We start from the raw sequence: 18,956 nt of genomic DNA, 5'->3' as shown, positions 1-18,956 counted from the left end.
ATCATTGTCATCTTTTTTTATCTTACCATATATGATTTATATGAGTCAACCTAAACACAACAAACAACAAAAACTTCAATATATCGCAAATATCAAAGCGTGTATTGCCATCACTTATTTTACTGAAATGACACGGGTTCGTCCACCCACATGAACATATAGCATGCATTACCTAGCATGTGTTAGTTAACATTTGTTAGTAATTTTATTCAGAACAACTCAACAATTACGCATTACAAAGTTTTCAGTTATAAAAATTTGCGTTTCATGTAGTACACATGACGTTGCCATATTCTGCTGCCGTGTGAGAAACAAGAAACGATTTCAATCCAGTATGTTTTTGCATTCACTGTGTGGTAAATCTTTTAATTAAAATGTTCTGTACTGAGGACGAGGTGTTCAAAACACGTTAAAATGGGTCTAACAGAATCTGCATTATGCCCATGGTGTAGTTAATATGATCTCTTGTACGGAATACATTATATATTAATTCTCCTATATATTATCTATCAAGCATCATCAGGAAAGATGGAAGAAATTAAACCTGCAAAGATAAATGCCTTGTTTTCCAGTGCGTGATAAAATCCGAGAATTATTACAATATTAAATGTAGTAATTTCAACTCTTACTAAGTAACTCGAAATGACGTGATCATTACATTATGAGGTCACGAATACTAATTTACGCTTTATCCGGGTGTACCGTTTATTGTGTAGCAGAAAATTGATGGAATCTCAATGATTGAGCAATAATCAAAATCACCTGCATGTCTTTATCTTTGTTTATTTGATAGGAAAAGTTCACAATATTGAAGTCAACGTTTACGAATTTCTAAACACCCATACAGGTATCATTTTATACGCAATGACCGTCACTTCCTCCCATTATATATATATATATATATATATATATATATATATATATATATATATATATATATATATATATATATATATATATATATATATATATATATTTGAATAAGTGCACACCAATAATATATATATATATATCTTTTGGAGCTATATTGGATTGCGTGGGTCTATTTAAAAACATCCATACTAACTAAACTAAATTGTACAAGAAAGAAAAAGCTTGTCTTGGTAAATATATTCTATTACCTGATTTTATTTATGAATGTATCACAGTTACATGATATCAATATAGGATGAAAGGACGGTACATGCTTTTTATTACATCCTTCCTTTCCACGATATTACACACTTGTACTTATGTGGGTTTTAGATTCCAAAGTTGGTGTCTGCAACACAATGCACATACTGCAGTGGTTTCAATGGTATCTGCGCATTAGTTTGTGTAAAATGTTCCTGACAGGTACTTGTCACTGTAAACTACGTTCCTAGCCAGTAGTTTTAACATACCGAAAGTTATATTAAAGTATGAGGAAAATATACATTTTTCCTTATGAAAGAAAAAACAACGCGGCTTCTTGGTAAACTGCTTTTCATCGGCTGCTTTTATATGCAGTTTTTTTCCAGGATGTGAAAAGTAACAACAGGTGCTGCTGTGTTTAAAATGTTGTAACTATGTATTTTGATAAATACAAAGAACTGGATATTGAATGACGGTACGAATCAAAATTGTCTTAACAGAAAGAATGATGTTGTCTGATGCCTTATGTGCCTTATTATATGTATACGTGTATTGAAAATATCTATGAATAGAAATAACAATATTAGTACATACTGACATGCATTTAAGAGTGCAAGCAAATTCGTGTCGCTTTAACAGGTATGGTTTCAAGAGAAAACGTTTTGTCTTCACTGTGTAGTGCTACCTTAAATTATTGCTGCAATAAATATAAAAGGCATGTAATATGAGGAGAATGGGAAACACTCAAACACAAAGAGGAACAGTCTGACATATATTTAGTAGCAGAAAACTCTTAGTCTGGAATAATTTGTGGAATCGTGAATAATATGGAAAGAAGACATATCATGACTGCGGCATACGGCATAACCAATCCCATTGGGTGGTGAAAAGGAGGATTAGCGGTATAACTAGCGGGTGAAGTGGGGGTGGTGAGTGACTAATTACTTACTTATGTTTTAAAGGAAATCAAAGACTGCAAAATACATTATACTGGACCGTTTCGCAAACAGTAACCAAAATACCTACAGTAAAGAAAAGAAAATTAAATATACGAATCATTATGCAAACAAATACTCTGAATTACATTCCTAACACACGTGCAGAGTATCCACAGTTTTTACGAGAGAGTAGTTAATGATCTCCATTACATCATAATTTTAAAATCCATGGTGTTCGTCTAGTTTCTCTTTAAGCTGGATCGCTGATACAGGAGCATGATGATACCCCAGCTTAGTTATGCTCCATCAGTTTTCGGGATTCAGGACAGATACGGTGACGGAAGCTATTAAAAGATGATACAAAAAGATTTTAAAAAATAATAATTGAATTAATCAGAAAATATACACATTACTTAGGTCTCGGACAAAATAATAGTTTTGGAGGGATGAAACAAGATTTATTATCATGTTTTATCATCAAACGTCAAAATATTCAAATATTCTTGTTTATGAATACTCTGAGAAAAACAAGACCCAGACTCCATAGGAATATAATTTCTTACCATATTTTATTATGGTATTCTGTATTAAGAAACAAAAAGATACACGTGCAATTTAATCTATCTTTTCAAAGATAAAATTTAGAATCTGTTTTAGTTGTCTTTGAAGAATTCGAATGGATCAAACTATACTATAGACATGTTGATGAGAAAGCTAATGTACGCCTGCATAACCCATTTAGCCGGCATCGCAAATGCGAAACTATTTTCACCGTGATATTTTTGCATTACTTCGAGTTCCATGTATTTTATTAATGGTTAAGTTACACATCTCGGAATATATTAAGTTACATGTTTAGAACTACGAGGTAAAATGTTATTAATGAAAGTCTGACGTTGGTTACATATCTACATGAATGTGCTAGTGTGTGCTTTGATGATATGTCAGTTTGGTTACATCTCTACCGAATGGCCTACAGTAGTGCGTGCTTTTGTTGGTATGTCAATTACTCTTCCATTTAGCAATGTGCCAACAGAGCATCGGTAGTGTTTCAGTTTCGGCTCTCCACGCAGACATTGATCGCAACATTCAAATAAATATCGAGGGAGCGAAAACTCGTTTTGTATTCATAGTGGATGTGTTGTGGTGTGATTTTGAATTTTAACGTAGCTTTAACATTGTTTCAGTCATATCGCTACGATGTGTGCAATGTGGCAGTTTATAGTGATGTCTAGCAAAGGGCATCATGCCGCAGACATGTAACTTAATGTCCCACCCAGTCACATTATCCTGACACCAGGCCGACCAGTCCTAACACTAACCTCTTAATGCTGAACGCCCAGCGAGGCAGTTGTTAGTACCATTTTCGTAAGTCTTTGGTATGACTAGGCCAGCGAACGAACCCACGATCTCTCGCATCCTAGGCGGACCATTAGATGACCGGAGTGGTCGTACTCATAGTGAACATTTTTAACATGCTCTGCTGGCAAGAACTTTGCATTAATCTGAATGAAGTAAGAAAAACAATCTTGATGATTGAAAAAGTGACTGAGAATTAAAATAAACTTGCTGAGACTGTCAGCTATCTTTAATTTAATATACCTCTTACAAACTATTAGAATTTTTAACTTTATCACTCTCGCTTGTTGGTCTAATTATTTACATTCATTTAAAAGGCTTTAACTTCGCAAATCGTTAGCTTTGGGATTTTTGGATATTTTTAATGAAGCTTTAACCATTTTTCAGTCATCTCGCTGCGATGTCTGCTGTGGGACAATTTATTGTGATAGCTAGCATCGGGGCATCATGCCGCAGACATAAAGGACACAGTCACGTTATCCGGACAGCAGACCGACCAGTCCTAACAATATCCTCTTAATGCTAAGTTCCTAACTAGGCATTTTGTGTCTTAACATACTTATAACGAAATGGTACCATATATGTGATGTGATGTGATGTGATTTGGATTTTTAACGTAGCTTTAGCAATTTTACAGTCATATCGATGTCTGCGGTGTGGCAGTTTATAGTGATGTCTAGCACTGGCGCATCATGCCGCAGACATGTAGCATGATGTCCCACCCAGTCACATTATCCTGACACCAGGCCGACCAGTCCTAACACTAACCTCTCAATGCTGAGCACCAAGTGTTGTTGTAGTTGTTGTAGAGTTTAACGCCATTTTCCAGCACACGATAGGCTATACATGGCGGCCAGTATTAATGGTGGAGGAAGAATCCGGAAAATCCCCGGAAAGAACCACCGACCCTCGAGAAGCTACTGGCAAGCTTTCTCACATACCCACATTGCCCGAATCCTAGACTCGAACCCACGCAGACAGAGGTGAGATGGCAGTGATCCATAACGGACAGCGCTTTAGACCACTCGGCCACTCGGGGCCCCGAGCACCAAGTGAGGCAGCTGTTAGTACCATTTTTGTAAGTCTTTGATATGACTCGGTCGTAAATCGAACCCACGACCTCCCGCATCCGAGATGGACGCTCTAACCACTAGGCCACCAAAGCGGTCCTGGTACAATATAGCCAGCATACATACATGCATACATACATACATGCATACATACATACATACATACATACATACATACATACATACACTCAGGGCCGAACTTAGGCCGATTGGACCGATATTTAAAAACAATATATATCTATTGAGAGAAAGTAGTTTTAAAGCGATGGAAGAAACTTTTAAGTTCAATATCATATAAAACTTGTTTAAGAGTTTATTTCTAAATTCCGTGCTCATGGGGGGGGGGGGGGGGGCACGCGTAAATCCAGGGTGTCATGTCAAAATGATCCAGTTCGGGAACAGCGTTTGTTAAGGCCGCAAGTGTATACATTTCACAATATTTTGTTTTGTTATGTTTTGTTTTAAACAATGAGGGGAACTGACACTCCCCCCCCCCCCGCAGACATAGGTGTTTGCTTTTTGTGGAGGGGGTGTTAATTTTTGTTTATCGTTGGGGGGGGGACGGTGGGTAATTGCACTTGCTAGAGAGAGGTTGTACTTTGCGGATAATTTATATGGATAAATAAGGATTGTTGACTCTAAGCTACTAAATAAATATTCTTTCTTTTCTCGACTTAGAGAACAACCATATTTAGATTTTTAAACCGTGTTGTTTTACGGATTTGTTAAAACTTTACCTCATTATACAAAATGGGAGACGTAAACAAAAATGTCACTAAAACCACCCACACACTCACACCCACACACAGACCCACCCACCCACCCACATACATACATGCATATATATATATATATATATATATATATATATATATATATATATATATATATATATATATATATATATATATATCACATACAAGTACACATGCTTTTATTTCCTGCTCAGTTAAGACTGACTATGAGCAACTGTGTATTGACGAAATTAATGAACTCTGCACACCTCTGTCCAGTGTGTCCGCAACATAATGTAGTTATTGACCTTATGCAAGTAATTGCAATCTCCGTTAAAATTAATAAGTTGCTTCTTTTATATTTTGAAATTTTATTTTCATTTACGTTCATTAAATAAATTTAAGACACACGTATGATTCAAGCAGGAAAGATGGTATAAATGAAGAAAGTAGAGTACTAAAAATATAGCATGGTTAACTACGTGAACACTGAAAGCTCTGGCCTTTCAAATACCAGATAGCAAATTAAACGAGTTGGACTTATAAACTAAACAAAACGAGAAACCAGCAAGAGGTAATTCAAATATTTATTTTTAAAATTCAGTTGATAATTATGATTTAATTAACATTGATATCCACCATACAGTTGTTTCCACCCTCCATTCCTAACTTTTCCCTTTCCGTTGATTCGTGCGACTACGTTTTGCCAACATTCATAGAACCAGAAGCTTGTCACATGACACGGGCAAGAACCTGCCTCGGTCGTAGTTTCGCTGAGTTGCGAGACAAATATACAGAGAGACAGAGTGAGAGAGATCTGGTGGTATGGTTGGGAAAACTTGCCATAAATGGATTAAAGCAAAAGTGTTCATCCTTGCCAATAATAAATCGTGACAGTCTATTGCAACTTTTGTATCACTGGTATTGTGCACTCAGAATAATATGGAAGACGCGGGTTCTTGCAGGTTTATTGATGCAAGTTTGGTTTTCCTTTTCTCTCTCACCCCACAAACTTCATAGTATTATCTTCCTTATGCATATGATGGGGGAGAATCAATTGTTTATCATGGTTAATTCATTTTGTAAACTGAGATTATTCATATTTTGTCGCTATTTTATTACATTGCTAATTAATAATTAGTTGTAAATCTTCATCGATTTAGATAATATAGAAGTGATAAACAACTGTTCAAATATAACCTAATGTTGAAACAATAAACAGTACATTATGCATACTGTGTGACGCTATACAATGCAGTATGAATAATGTATGAAGAATGTACGACACTGTACAGTGTATTATGAATAATGCACGATTTTGTGCAGGACAGTATGAAGGCTGTAGGATACTGCACAGTATTGTATTAATACTGTACGACGCTGTACAACACTGTGTTTCAAGCTACATAAGTTCCTTTAATTTTGCCTTTGGGTCAAGCTTTAGAACCGTCCTCTGATCCTACCCTTTGTATCAAGCTGTAGGACCGTCCCCTGATCCTACCCTTTGTATCAAGCTTTAGAACCGTCCCCTGATCCTACCCTTTGTATCAAGCTGTAGGACCGTCCCCTGATCCTACCCTTTGTATCAAGCTGTAGGTCCGTCCCCTGATCCTACCCTTTGTATCAAGCTTTAGAACCGTCCCCTGATCCTACCCTTTGTATCAAGCTGTAGGACCGTCCTCTGATCCTACCCTTTGTATCAAGCTGTAGGACCGCCTCCTGATCTTACCATTTGGTTCATATCTTGCTATCACGAATTTCTGCCGGCTGCAACGTTCGAGATTTTATTTCCACCCAACAAAAAACATTATTCAAAATGTTTTCTCCTTGTTGTGAATAACTTAGGATCTGAATTAGGGAACTAAGAATATAAACTGGATTTTCTTTTAACAGCCATGACACTGTCCACGAACTAATAAATCATCATCAAACCGGTACTTCCTGAGTGGCAATAATACAATGTTTTTCTTGGCTTTAACGCCATTTTTCAGCACAAGATAGGCTACACAATGCGGCCAGTATAAATGGTGGAGGAAGACCCCGGGAAAGCCCGGAAAGAACCATTGACCCACGAGAAGCTACTAGCATGCTTCACATACCCACATTGGCCGAGCCCAAGACTCAAACACATGCACCCATGCAAAACCTGATTGCAATGATCCGTAACGGTGAGCGCTTTAGACAACTCGGCCACTCGGGGCCCCGCAATAATACGTGTTTTAATTAATAGTTACGGGTGCACGTCAACATCTAAACTATATATCATCCTCCTCATTATAATCAAACTAAAAAGCATCCAATTATCATGACTGTGTCTCTTGGATGCGGGAGATTATTTTTTAAATGACCTCTGATCTTCTTCCCAAATTAAGCCAACTAGCATTGTCATATAATATTTTTATATTCTCAGATGTCGAATTACACGGGCAGATTTATCTTTCATAAGGCCACCGATGACTCCTCACATTCTGGCTTTATTAACAGTATGAAGTAGATTGATATGTTCCCATTCTCTGACCAGACACACCTTTGACTATCGTGGTATCTGTATAACAGCAAACGGTCTGTATCAGATATGTCTTCCCATCTCTTGTGGAAAGTAGAATAGAAAGAGGAGTTCATTGCTTTTTGAAGACTTTCAAGATATTACACAGATGCAGATCCCGATTTCGGTTATGGTTCAGTCAGATGTTTTGCACACTAAAAGCACTACCTTCCAAAGTACTGTAAAGTGAGTAACCTATGCACGACCCTATCTTTACAAGTATGAAAATTGTAATAAGCATAAGTATATTTAATGCGGCGTGATGCCTGATAAGTATGAAGCAATAAACTTATCAAGGTTCCTAGATACTAATTAATAGACTGTTAACAGTAAGAATAGTTTCCGATTGTGTTGTTTCTTTTAGCGGTGATTTTGCTTTTGATGTATTATTAATCTTTTCGGGGGTGGGTGGGTGGTGGATTTATTCATTGAGTGTTCATTATTATGTGGATGTAATAATCTCTAAATCAAGATACCCTTTTTCTTTTATCATCGCTTACCTAAACTGATTTCACATTTTACGTCGCAATTGGTTCCTTTAAATATATTTAAATTTTTAATGAAATATGTCTATTCATCTAACATGCGTTTCACAAATAGAATAATTGTCAATAATATGGTTGCTTTTCGATTGACTAGGTAATTATATTTGATCCATAGTTCATTCTTGCAGCATAGGGTTTCTCAATTTAATGTAGTCTAGACAGTCTGTAAATCCTGAACCATTCTGTCCACAAAAATGCATGCTCCCCGATGGATGAAAATATGGACGTGATATTCACATGACATGGTATTTCTCAGGCAAGTGAAGAGACTCACAACAACTGTGCGATATGACGATCCCCAATTATTTCTTTAAAGAAGTTTATATTTTAAAATCTCAGTAGTTGTTATTTTATGAGCTGATAAAGGTCGGCTTATGTTATTTCCTTTTAGGAGTAAAAACAATCCGTAAAAGAGAACCAAGATGTACATCATGTAGAACATTTATTTTTAGAATCGATTAAGCCATATTTTACGCATAATTTATACGAATCGATCTTTTTTTATAATTTCTGTCTCTTTGGCCTCTAAAGTTACGAATCAAATTGCCTAAATTGACATGTTGTAAAGGAACAACAGATGTAAGCAGGTTCTATTTGACGGCTGAGAATGTTATCAGTTATGAGGGCTTAGCGAATGCTATCTGGAAATCCAATTGAATATATTTGCAAATATCGCTTTAGAAATCTTAGGGTGAAATCTATGCCTAGATAATGGTTTAACTAAAAAGTTTTATTGTATAAAGTCAAAATTCTTAGAAAGTATATACATTGCATTCATAAGCATAATGAACCATGCATTCCTAAATCTCTTCTGGGCGTGGTTAGGCTCCGTAACGAAAGCCATATGTACTTTCATGGACGCAGAATAGTTAAATTATTTTCATGCTTGATTTTCAACCTTTAACCAAACGCTTAAACTTGGTATACATTTTAGTGTTTCTCTTAAACTTTTGTTGGGGAAATACACTATCGCAACCATAAACCAGTCTAAAGCAGACAGTAATTTTATCATTGTGCGATCTTAAAACGGTTGATTGTGTCATAAACAACTCCCAACAGCTATATTTGAATCTCTCAAACAAACAGAATATTCATGGAAAACAAATGTTGTTAAATTCTTTCTACTATTTTTATACAGTATTGACTTTATTATTTTGTTTATATCTGGAAAGTAAAGCGTACATCATACAAAATTTTATAACATCGACCAAAACAGGACATGTCCTATAAACTGTTAACTCGCGATAAATAGTTTGCCAGCATTGATAAATCAGGAAGCGGGTATCATATTCTCAGTGTACGAGAGATGGAGTTTTTCGATCATCTACAAGCATGTATCATAACTGGGAAGAGCAAATATGGACATGTACTTTAAAGTCTGTCTTCATTACGTGTATTGCTGATGGTGTTGTAGCTTTAATGAATGTTTTAATTTATTGTGCATCACGTTTGTCTGTTTAACTGTATTTATATCGATTCATTATTAATGTGTCGCAGACAGTGACCATAGATTTCATTATGCTCCTGCAGAGAAAGTTAGAAAGAAGGAAACTGCACCGCCAGATGTGACGAGTGTTTTAATGCGAAATATCCAAGAACGATGCAATCTATGTCTTTTAGTTTTCTAATCATTCTTTCTACTACCTCTACTTTATATTGCCTGTTTCTATCATGGTGGCAACATAACTATTATATATAGTGATATAAATATTTATTGGTGCATAAGTTAGATTCCATATCTGGTAAAGGTGCATGTCGATGCATTATTAACGTACATAGTACCATCACTGGGAAGCATTCATTATATCAACGTTTCTTACTCTGTTGGTGTTTATGTTGTACTCCCTGCATGCTAAAGTTAAGTTTATATAATTAGCATGTTATAGTTATCATTATTAGTATATATATATATATATATATATATATATATATATATATATATATATATATATATATATATATATATATATATATATTGGAGGCATATGAAAGAAGGTACGTTCTCTTATTAGCGAAATATGCAACAAAGGTTGCGAACCGAGTTAATTTTCCTCACATAGGATTTATATTTTCAGAAACATAAATATTTGGTGTACTATTTAATGAGTTAGAAAGAAACTTTCTTGGACGAAAATGAAATTATCTGACGCAAATGAAATAAATTTTAATGAAGTTACAACATATAAACCTGATAAAAGCTATAACGTAATATCGTGCAATTATTTGTGTGACGTTAGATGTTCTATAATAAGGCCAGTTTGTCCGAAGAAATAGTTCACCGCGTTGTAATACATTGGAGATGCGAAGATAAATATGTGCATTGATATCATCGATGCTTATGATACATGTTCTCTTCTGACGTGTTAACATTGTAGAGCAAACAAATATTCGTATTGTATATATTTCCTCTCTTACAGCATACTACTGAAAGGCTTCATCGATGGAGAAGGTCGGCGAAGTATGGAAGAACAGCTCGTTTGATATTGATGACGCTGATAGTGGGACAAGCCGAACTCATTATTCACCTGACGGGTCGACTCGCATGGGAACGATGGAGGAGGAAACATCAGTGATTTGTATTCTGAGTGTATTCAGTGTATTTGGTACGCTAGGAAATGGGCTGGTTCTGTACGTTTTCACAAAGAAGGCGGGAAAGTTGACCTCGACGATTTTCATTCTTGCCCTTGCAGGAACCGATATCATTGCTTGCTTAGTGGTCATTCCTTTCACTATTACTGGAATAATTGTGGCATTTGAGCTTCGCTTCGATTTCTTCTGTAAAGTCTACCAATTCCTTATTACTTGTATCGTTCCATTATCTGCATTCATTATGGTGGCAATAGCCGTTGACCGATATATATGCATTTGCCATCCATTCGTACACATTATGACGGTCAAGAGGGCGAAAATCATCGTCAGCATTTTGGCTGCATTTGCCATAGTGTTGGGACTCATAACATCTCTAGGTTTTAGTGTCTACCAAGTAATCTCCAGAGATAAACTCAACTACTTGATTTCAAACTTGTCGAAAACCAATACTAGTTACAAGATGCTTCATAACATTACTAATGTTGGGTTATCTTCTAACTCCGACATTTCAGCTAACATTACACAATTAGAGAAAATTATTGAGTACACTGGAAAGTGTGACTCCTCTACAACTATACTGAGCGCTGACTTTATGAATATATATCAAAAGGTATATTCGTCATTCTATTTTATATCGCTTTTGATTGTATTGATATTGTACGGAATGATATACCGCTCGGTTTCAAAACAACGAGCTAAACGTAGGCGCCAAAAGTTAGCAGGTAAAATAAAAATTAACACTCAAAGTCAAACAGAGGAATCATCTGTCCCTTTGAATAATGCGAATCTCAACACTCTATCACCAACCAACCTTTCCGTTAAGGTTGAAACTGACGGCGAGACAGTAACGACATCACTGACGTCAAAGCAGAATGGGGATTCAAACGGAAGAACCTCGTTGGCTAAAAGGCATCGCACGTCGACGAAATCATCTTCGAAAGAGAAAAAGGAGAGCGATCGTCTTGCTAATATTAAGACAGCCATGATGCTTTTCATGGTCACAGTTGTTTTTATTATTGCGTTTCTACCAGCATGGCTGATGGCCTATAGATGGCTTGACTTTAAGATTGTCGTATTCTATATGTACTTTGTATATAATGTAGCCAATCCGGTCATTTATGCATTTATGAACCAGATGTTTAGAGAAGATCTAGTACGGATGCTTAGCAGTTTTCAAGGATGTTTTCACTTATAAGCATAACTCACGATACAATTAATATTCATTCAGAAAAATATACATCATAAGCAAATATACATCATTTTATAGTATTGGGTTTTGCAGCAATTGGTTTAACATCACTAACAAAACGTAGCAATCGTGCTTGTACACTTCTGGTATCGTATCGTTCCTACAAAATGATACATGGAGAGAATCGAGACGAAATAACATTGATCGTTCTAGCAAAGTATACAAATAGTTAAAAATGTGATATAAACGTAACGCGATTGGAAAGTAATTCAAACATTTATGCACGCAAAACATGAATAAATATTGTATTACCTGAAATTAATATGACACTGGGTTTGTGGCTTGCAACATTCATGTTATCGATACAATTATATATATATATATATATATATATATATATATATATATATATATATATATATATATATATATAGAGAGAGAGAGAGAGAGAGAGAGAGAGAGAGAGAGAGGACGATTATCCGAACGCAGTCTTACCTGACGTTTCGCTCATACAGGCACTAGCAATCCCCAGAATATTTTACATTTTTGAATATACCCATTTGTCATTTAGTGCATCTATATTGAAATGCAATGGCTGCGTAAAGGCAGTACGTAATCCAAGCCTACAATTAAGGAGTACTTAACCGGTGATAAAAGCTAATCACCTACTCTCATAGGTGTGAACAAAATCCATGTCAGCGTTGATCTTGACCAAATCCCATTCACACCCGTGTACTCAAGACGATACCTGAAATAACCGTCCATCTTAGCAATGTAATAATTTTGCCTTGAATATTTGATCAAATCTCATTCTCATCCGCGTTCAAAAAATGACACATTAAATGACAGTCCATCTTCCTATATAATCATTTTATCGTGTCTATTCAGTGTTGATCTCCGACGGCTGTCAATCGGAAACTTAAAACCTTAAAGAAATCTATCTAATACTTTAACTGGTTTTACTTTTCTGCTCCTAAAACATGTTTAAATAGATATTCACTAGTAGTGTGAAAGCATTTTTTTTTGAAAATGCTATCATTATTATCATACTTTCGTAAGTGGTTTTAGATTTGTAATTCGACATTAGTCGATTTACAATATAAGTATTGCTGTAGCAACACTAGCATATGTTTGCCTGACAAATGATTCAGTTTTATAAGAATGTACATGTATCAAAAGCTACGTTCATTGCTAATATCGAGTTTCTTCACTTTGTTGCCTCTGTGAATTGATGTAAATTATACAATTAGTAAAGTCATAAAATAATATTTGCTTTTTCGAATGGATGTTATAATGTAAATTTGAGCATATAAGCAAAACTATACCAACGTTAAGAATATATGTTATACACTAATTCGTAATTTTGCTTCAATGTGTGTGTGAAAATCAACATGGCATTCTACTGACTAGGCTTTGCACATGATCTGAAAAGGCACCTGGTTTTTCTGTTGACTGAGCTTTATATACGATCTCAAAAGATACCTTGTGTTGTAATGATTCGGCCTTTCACGTGATCTTAAAAGGCACTTGGTGTTGTAATGACAAGGCTGCACACATGATCTGAAAAAGGATGATGGTGCTGTGTTGACTAGCCCTTGTAATACTCTAGAAAGGCACCTGGTGTCATGTTGCTTAGGCGTCGCACATAATCCAAAAAGGCACCTAATTTTATAGTCACTAGGCCTAACACGTGATCCGAAAATACACATGGTTTCATGTTGACTCGATCTTGCACATTATACAAACAGGCATCCAAATTTGGATTGACTTTGTCTTTGACGCTGATCAGAAACTGCACATTGTTTTGTATTGAACTTGCACATGATTCGTAAACGTAAATGGTTATTATTGACCTTCAGGTGACCAGAATAGACACATGAGCTCGTATTGACTAGGCTTTGAAGGAATAAACATTTAATTGTTTCAACCTCAAGATGTTAAATATAAAATGGTTTCAGAGGGAAAATAAACGTAAAACAGGTCATTTGTACAGCAATAGTACTGATAAATTATTTGCAAACAATACATTAGTAAACGTGTACCTTGTCAGTTGAATTAAAGACATGATACCTAATTTTATGTTGTACATGCCTGTGATTGTTTAAAAACAAATCGTATTACTGAATTGCCCTTTTGAACGCATATATGTTTCATTCACTCGAATATTTTCTTTCCTCTTGAAATTTGTCTGACAAAATGAACAATACATTAATTTCATATAACATTGTTCACGTCTTAGGTGTAAAACAAGCAAGATGAGAACAGGCATGTTTTTGACGTATGTATGTATGTATGTATGTATGCATGCATGTATGCATGTATGTATGTTTGAATGCATGTACCTTGGTGTTCGTCTATCTAGAGACATGTATATGCATGCAGTCTTATGGACCTACCATCAATATATTCTTAAACTGTCATATGACGGACACCTTACACACTAATATGTATCGCAATTGAAGGTAAGGAAAAAGCAAGTGCTTAGAAACTCTGCGTCAAAATATAACCAATACATCTTGAAAAGCTTGAATTAAAATACAAATGATACCCAATGATAGAAGCTCGAACACCTGAAGCAGAAAGATAAAACATACACCCGAAGAGAAAATTATTTCTAGGTCATAGAAAGGTTATTGCTTATAAATTAAAATGTTTGTTAAACTCGTATGACTTTACATGATTCGTTCTTAATCCGTGGATAACACGGGATTAAAATGTCATTGTGGGATTAAAGCCCCAAATCGATTACTAATTGACTTGGTTGAAGATAGTTTCATTTGCGTTAGTGTTCAAGAAATTCACACAAGTGTTAATGCTGAGAAAACTTATTTACTGAACGCGTAATCACTAGACGATGAAGGGTACTTAATGACTCACTTGCGAGTTTTAAGATGATTGTCAAGTACACTGTCTAATATTAGCCTGTAATTATTTTAAAGTCTTGAACATAATTGAGAAATGAACATAAAATAGATCCCTCTAGAGCCCCCTTAGAGTTTTTATTTTTCCACATGATGTTCTCATTTTTCTTCCAGCTAAGTCGACAACATCGGAAAGTTTCGTTAGCAGAGAACTATTTTTTATCATTCATGGCGGAAAGACTCTACCATGTGGATTAAGTTATTTTGGAATAGAAGGGCTTTTAGCGGAACCATTTTCATGAAGTTATCGCTGATTGGATAAACTAGGTTAATAGAAGATATAAATAAGTAAAAAAATCTAGACGCATCTATAGATTTGATTATAGTTCTTAAACCTATTTACGTGTGGATACGAACGTGTAAATACTGAGGCAGAAAGCTCTTGTAACTATAACACCGTAACTGGATAGCAATGAAAGTGAGACGCACAATAATACGAATATCATCTGGTGTTCCGGAAATTACGTTGCATAGATAATTGGCAGTCACACACTGAGGTTCATGTCCTGTTCCCCAAAATGATACTTATATTTGGGTCTACTGAACATTATGCCGGAGCAAACCCATTATAAGAGGTCAAAAATGGCTCCGCCCGAGGAAGAAGACTCCATTTCGATGTAGTGTACAACTACATTAGATTTATTAACTGTGGATTATGTTTCTTACAAGGCAAACGAAGAACTACCAAAACAGTCAAAATTACAAGAATTATTGTTATTTTGTAAATATATTTTTCTTTGGCACTGATTTAATACGGCGTTTCTTCTGTTTGGGTATTCTAATAGATTTGTCAACAAACTAAAACTGTTGGAAAGGGGTTAACTGATTTGATGATAATTTTAAACACGTTGGATAAGAACGAGTTCGTCAGAATATGAGCTCTTGTGGGTGAAATATAGATCTCTACTTGATACAGACGTTTTCGTCTCATATTAACTGCTAGTGAGAAATAACTAGAGTCTTAACATACTATAATACACATATGACCTGTACGTCTTACATATTTGACTTGTACGTCATACACATTTGAATAGTACGTCATACATATTTGATAGTACGTCATACACATTTGATAGTACGTCATACACATTTGACTTGTACGTCATACATATTTGACTTGTAGGTCATCAACATTGCATGTCTGTGAACTCCATTGTACTTCAACGATTAAGATATTGTATTTTTGTGTCAATAGCGTGTAAATGCTACTAACATAAAATTACTTTAAGAAGTAAAATAAAAAAGATCAGTCATTTAAAATAAGCAGGGAATGCAGCTTTAACATAATTTAGTGCCAACTGTTAAGATTTGTAAACATTAAGCCATGACATTACCAACAAACATTTCTAAAGGAGTGATAATTTCGGCGTGACTATTTAGTAGATTACTTTTCTAGTAGTGATCGATTGTGGTCCATGAGTATAGATTACGAGAATCCAGTTGACTGGCAGATTATTAAGAATCTGACAGTCTCTTTGCAAGATAATTTTCAGAAGATGTATGCTTGTTTACTGATATTACGATACTATGACTGAACGTATAACCCAATCGATTACGAGAAGTTAGCGGATGTGGTTGCATGACACGATACTATTGACAGTTCAGTGCGTGCAAACACCGCAAACTGATTGCTACCAAGTTATTCCAGGAATTTCCAATTACTTAAATATTGTCGAAATGCAGTAGCTCCATCAATCCACCCCTGTATGTGTTATATATATATATATATATATATATATATATATATATATATATATATATATATACACACACACACACACACACAGAATGCAAATCATATGGCGAATAACCATTCTTTCAAGTGCACTGGGTCCAGCAAGGGATCACGTGTGTCAGATATTGATTAAGAAGAATGCAATAAACTGACGACGAACAGTGCGAAACTAGTATCTAATTAGCGTGAGCGCTTTCGACTCTTTAATAAGTCTTTTTCAAGGGTAAATACAAAGCATAGACAAGACAAACAAATAAAACAGAAAAATGGTTATGTTTGCGAAACTTTACATAGTTGTTTCTACAGGAATTAAACCTGTATCCCTTCATTGTGCGGTATGTTAGTATACAAAGATGTGACGTCTAAGGAAACGAGCAATGTATCTGGCAGTAATGGTTCGCTTGCTATCTTTTTTATGAGGTAATCTGTCGCGACCTGAAGATATGATGGTAATATGTGGACATGTGATTTCATAAAATGATCCAATTATTCTGATATTCTGATATCCTTTCTGTGGGATGCCAGTTACCGGATATTACATGTCTGCCCGTGTATCCTTGTTTGTGTAATTTAGGTAGAAGATAATATATATATATATATATATATATATATATATATATATATATATATATATATATATATATATATATATATATATATATATTTGACAATCAACCGGATATTTTTCCATCTTGTGAGCTATAGAGCAGCTGTCAACTAAATGAGTCGTTCATATATGATGTATGGAGCTAACAAATGTTTTATCAATATCCATTGTACCGGTTTAGAAATATTGTGTTACAGAAATGAGATATCGGCATACCCGCTTATGAAATCATCCCACATGTTGCATTTAAAATTGTTTGATGTTTGATACACAGTAAACTATAAAAATATAATCTGTATGGATATGATTTCAATGTATTTAAATCATGGAAAGGTAGAATTATCATTATTTAAAAATATCCTGTTATTAATATGTTATTAACAAAAGTGACCACATACAACAGACGGACTGGTCGATTTTCACGACATCTGTGTTTATAACATTTATTGGCGTTGTTATATCATGCCTGTTTTATTATGTAGCAATGATCATATATATTTGTTAATTCAACTGACAAGAAGGACCTTTTTATGAAACAATCCCTGATGAAATATTTGGATAATCTATCTGTCAATAATTTCAAACTTTCCGATACTTTTACACGGATCGATGACTGTATACTATTCCTAATCACAGTGTATTTTTATGTGTTAGGTATTCACTTTTTTTGCATTAATTGACTGTAAGCTGTACTATCAAAACGCTTTTGTAGGTTCTCAAATGTGTTACACAACCTGTTCTCACTTTATCTGTCGCTCCTTCGCTCTTTTAAAATCATCTATTATACAACCTAATCTAACTTCATATTTCACTCAGTCGCTTTTTACCATTCATGTATATTTATGGTGTAATTGTTTTATGAAAATAATATTCTTATTAGTACATGGCGCTGAAATAAACTGCGTAAAATTACTATTTGTCAATTTGTCTGTTTAGAGTAAATATGATAAGTCTACTGATGCCGGATTTATAAGTTACTTTTATAAACTACACATCACATTAAACCCTTAAATCTCTTTGTTATGGGTTGATTCCTTTACTTTCTGTACTGCTGGATCCTTGACTGTAATTAATCTCTGAATATGTAAATAAAATAAATATGTTCATCTTGTTTTCAAAGAAAATAAAACTTATATATGCGTTATATTTCGTCCATATTCAGCTGGCCGTTAATAGTATTAGCATGAGTGAGCTTACATGGAGTGTTAATGACATTTAAAGTAAAGCGACGATATTAGAACATTAACGCATTTTTATTAGCAGTGCGTGCGATATTGGTTCACTACGACAGTGTGCGCAATATTGGTTTCTATGAAAGTATGTGAAACATGTATAGAATGGGATTACACTGATTAAAAAATCTGACAAAACGTGTAAGTAAATGTAGAAGTTTTCACATATCTGTCACATTTTAGGAATTCTAGATAGAATGGTATATGCTACTCTTGACTAAGATAGCATTTTCTTTGAAAATAAATTACATTTTAATAATAAAGAGTTGGATCCGTTTTCTATACAGCCATTGCTGTTTTGTCTTTGCACATTGGAAAACGTTATTTTGTGTAATATTACCTCTGCAAAATACATACTGAGTTCACAGGGTATATACAG

The 18,956-nt window shown here is 34.8% G+C and overlaps 1 protein-coding gene across 3 annotated transcripts in view; it reads left to right on the top strand.

Annotated features, from left to right (window-relative positions):
* LOC149782369 (uncharacterized) overlaps positions 1–12,463 on the top strand; it is a 262,131-nt gene extending 249,668 nt beyond the window's left edge. For all 3 annotated transcript variants that reach the window (XM_089933745.1, XM_089933746.1, XM_089933744.1), the window contains one exon: positions 10,722–12,463. In XM_089933745.1, coding sequence (XP_089789871.1) covers positions 10,745–12,088 — 1,344 coding nt within the window. In that variant the 5' untranslated portion in view covers positions 10,722–10,744 and the 3' untranslated portion in view covers positions 12,089–12,463. The remainder of the gene's footprint in view (positions 1–10,721) is intronic.
* Positions 12,464–18,956: the final 6,493 nt, after the last annotated feature.

The sequence above is a fragment of the Sinohyriopsis cumingii genome, chromosome 15 (genome assembly GCF_028554795.1).
Source record: "Sinohyriopsis cumingii isolate HCF-2022 chromosome 15, ASM2855479v2, whole genome shotgun sequence".
Lineage (NCBI taxonomy): Eukaryota > Metazoa > Mollusca > Bivalvia > Unionida > Unionidae > Sinohyriopsis > Sinohyriopsis cumingii.
The sequence above is the reverse complement of the archived record's forward strand: the minus strand, read 5'-3'. Positions and strand labels throughout refer to the sequence as shown.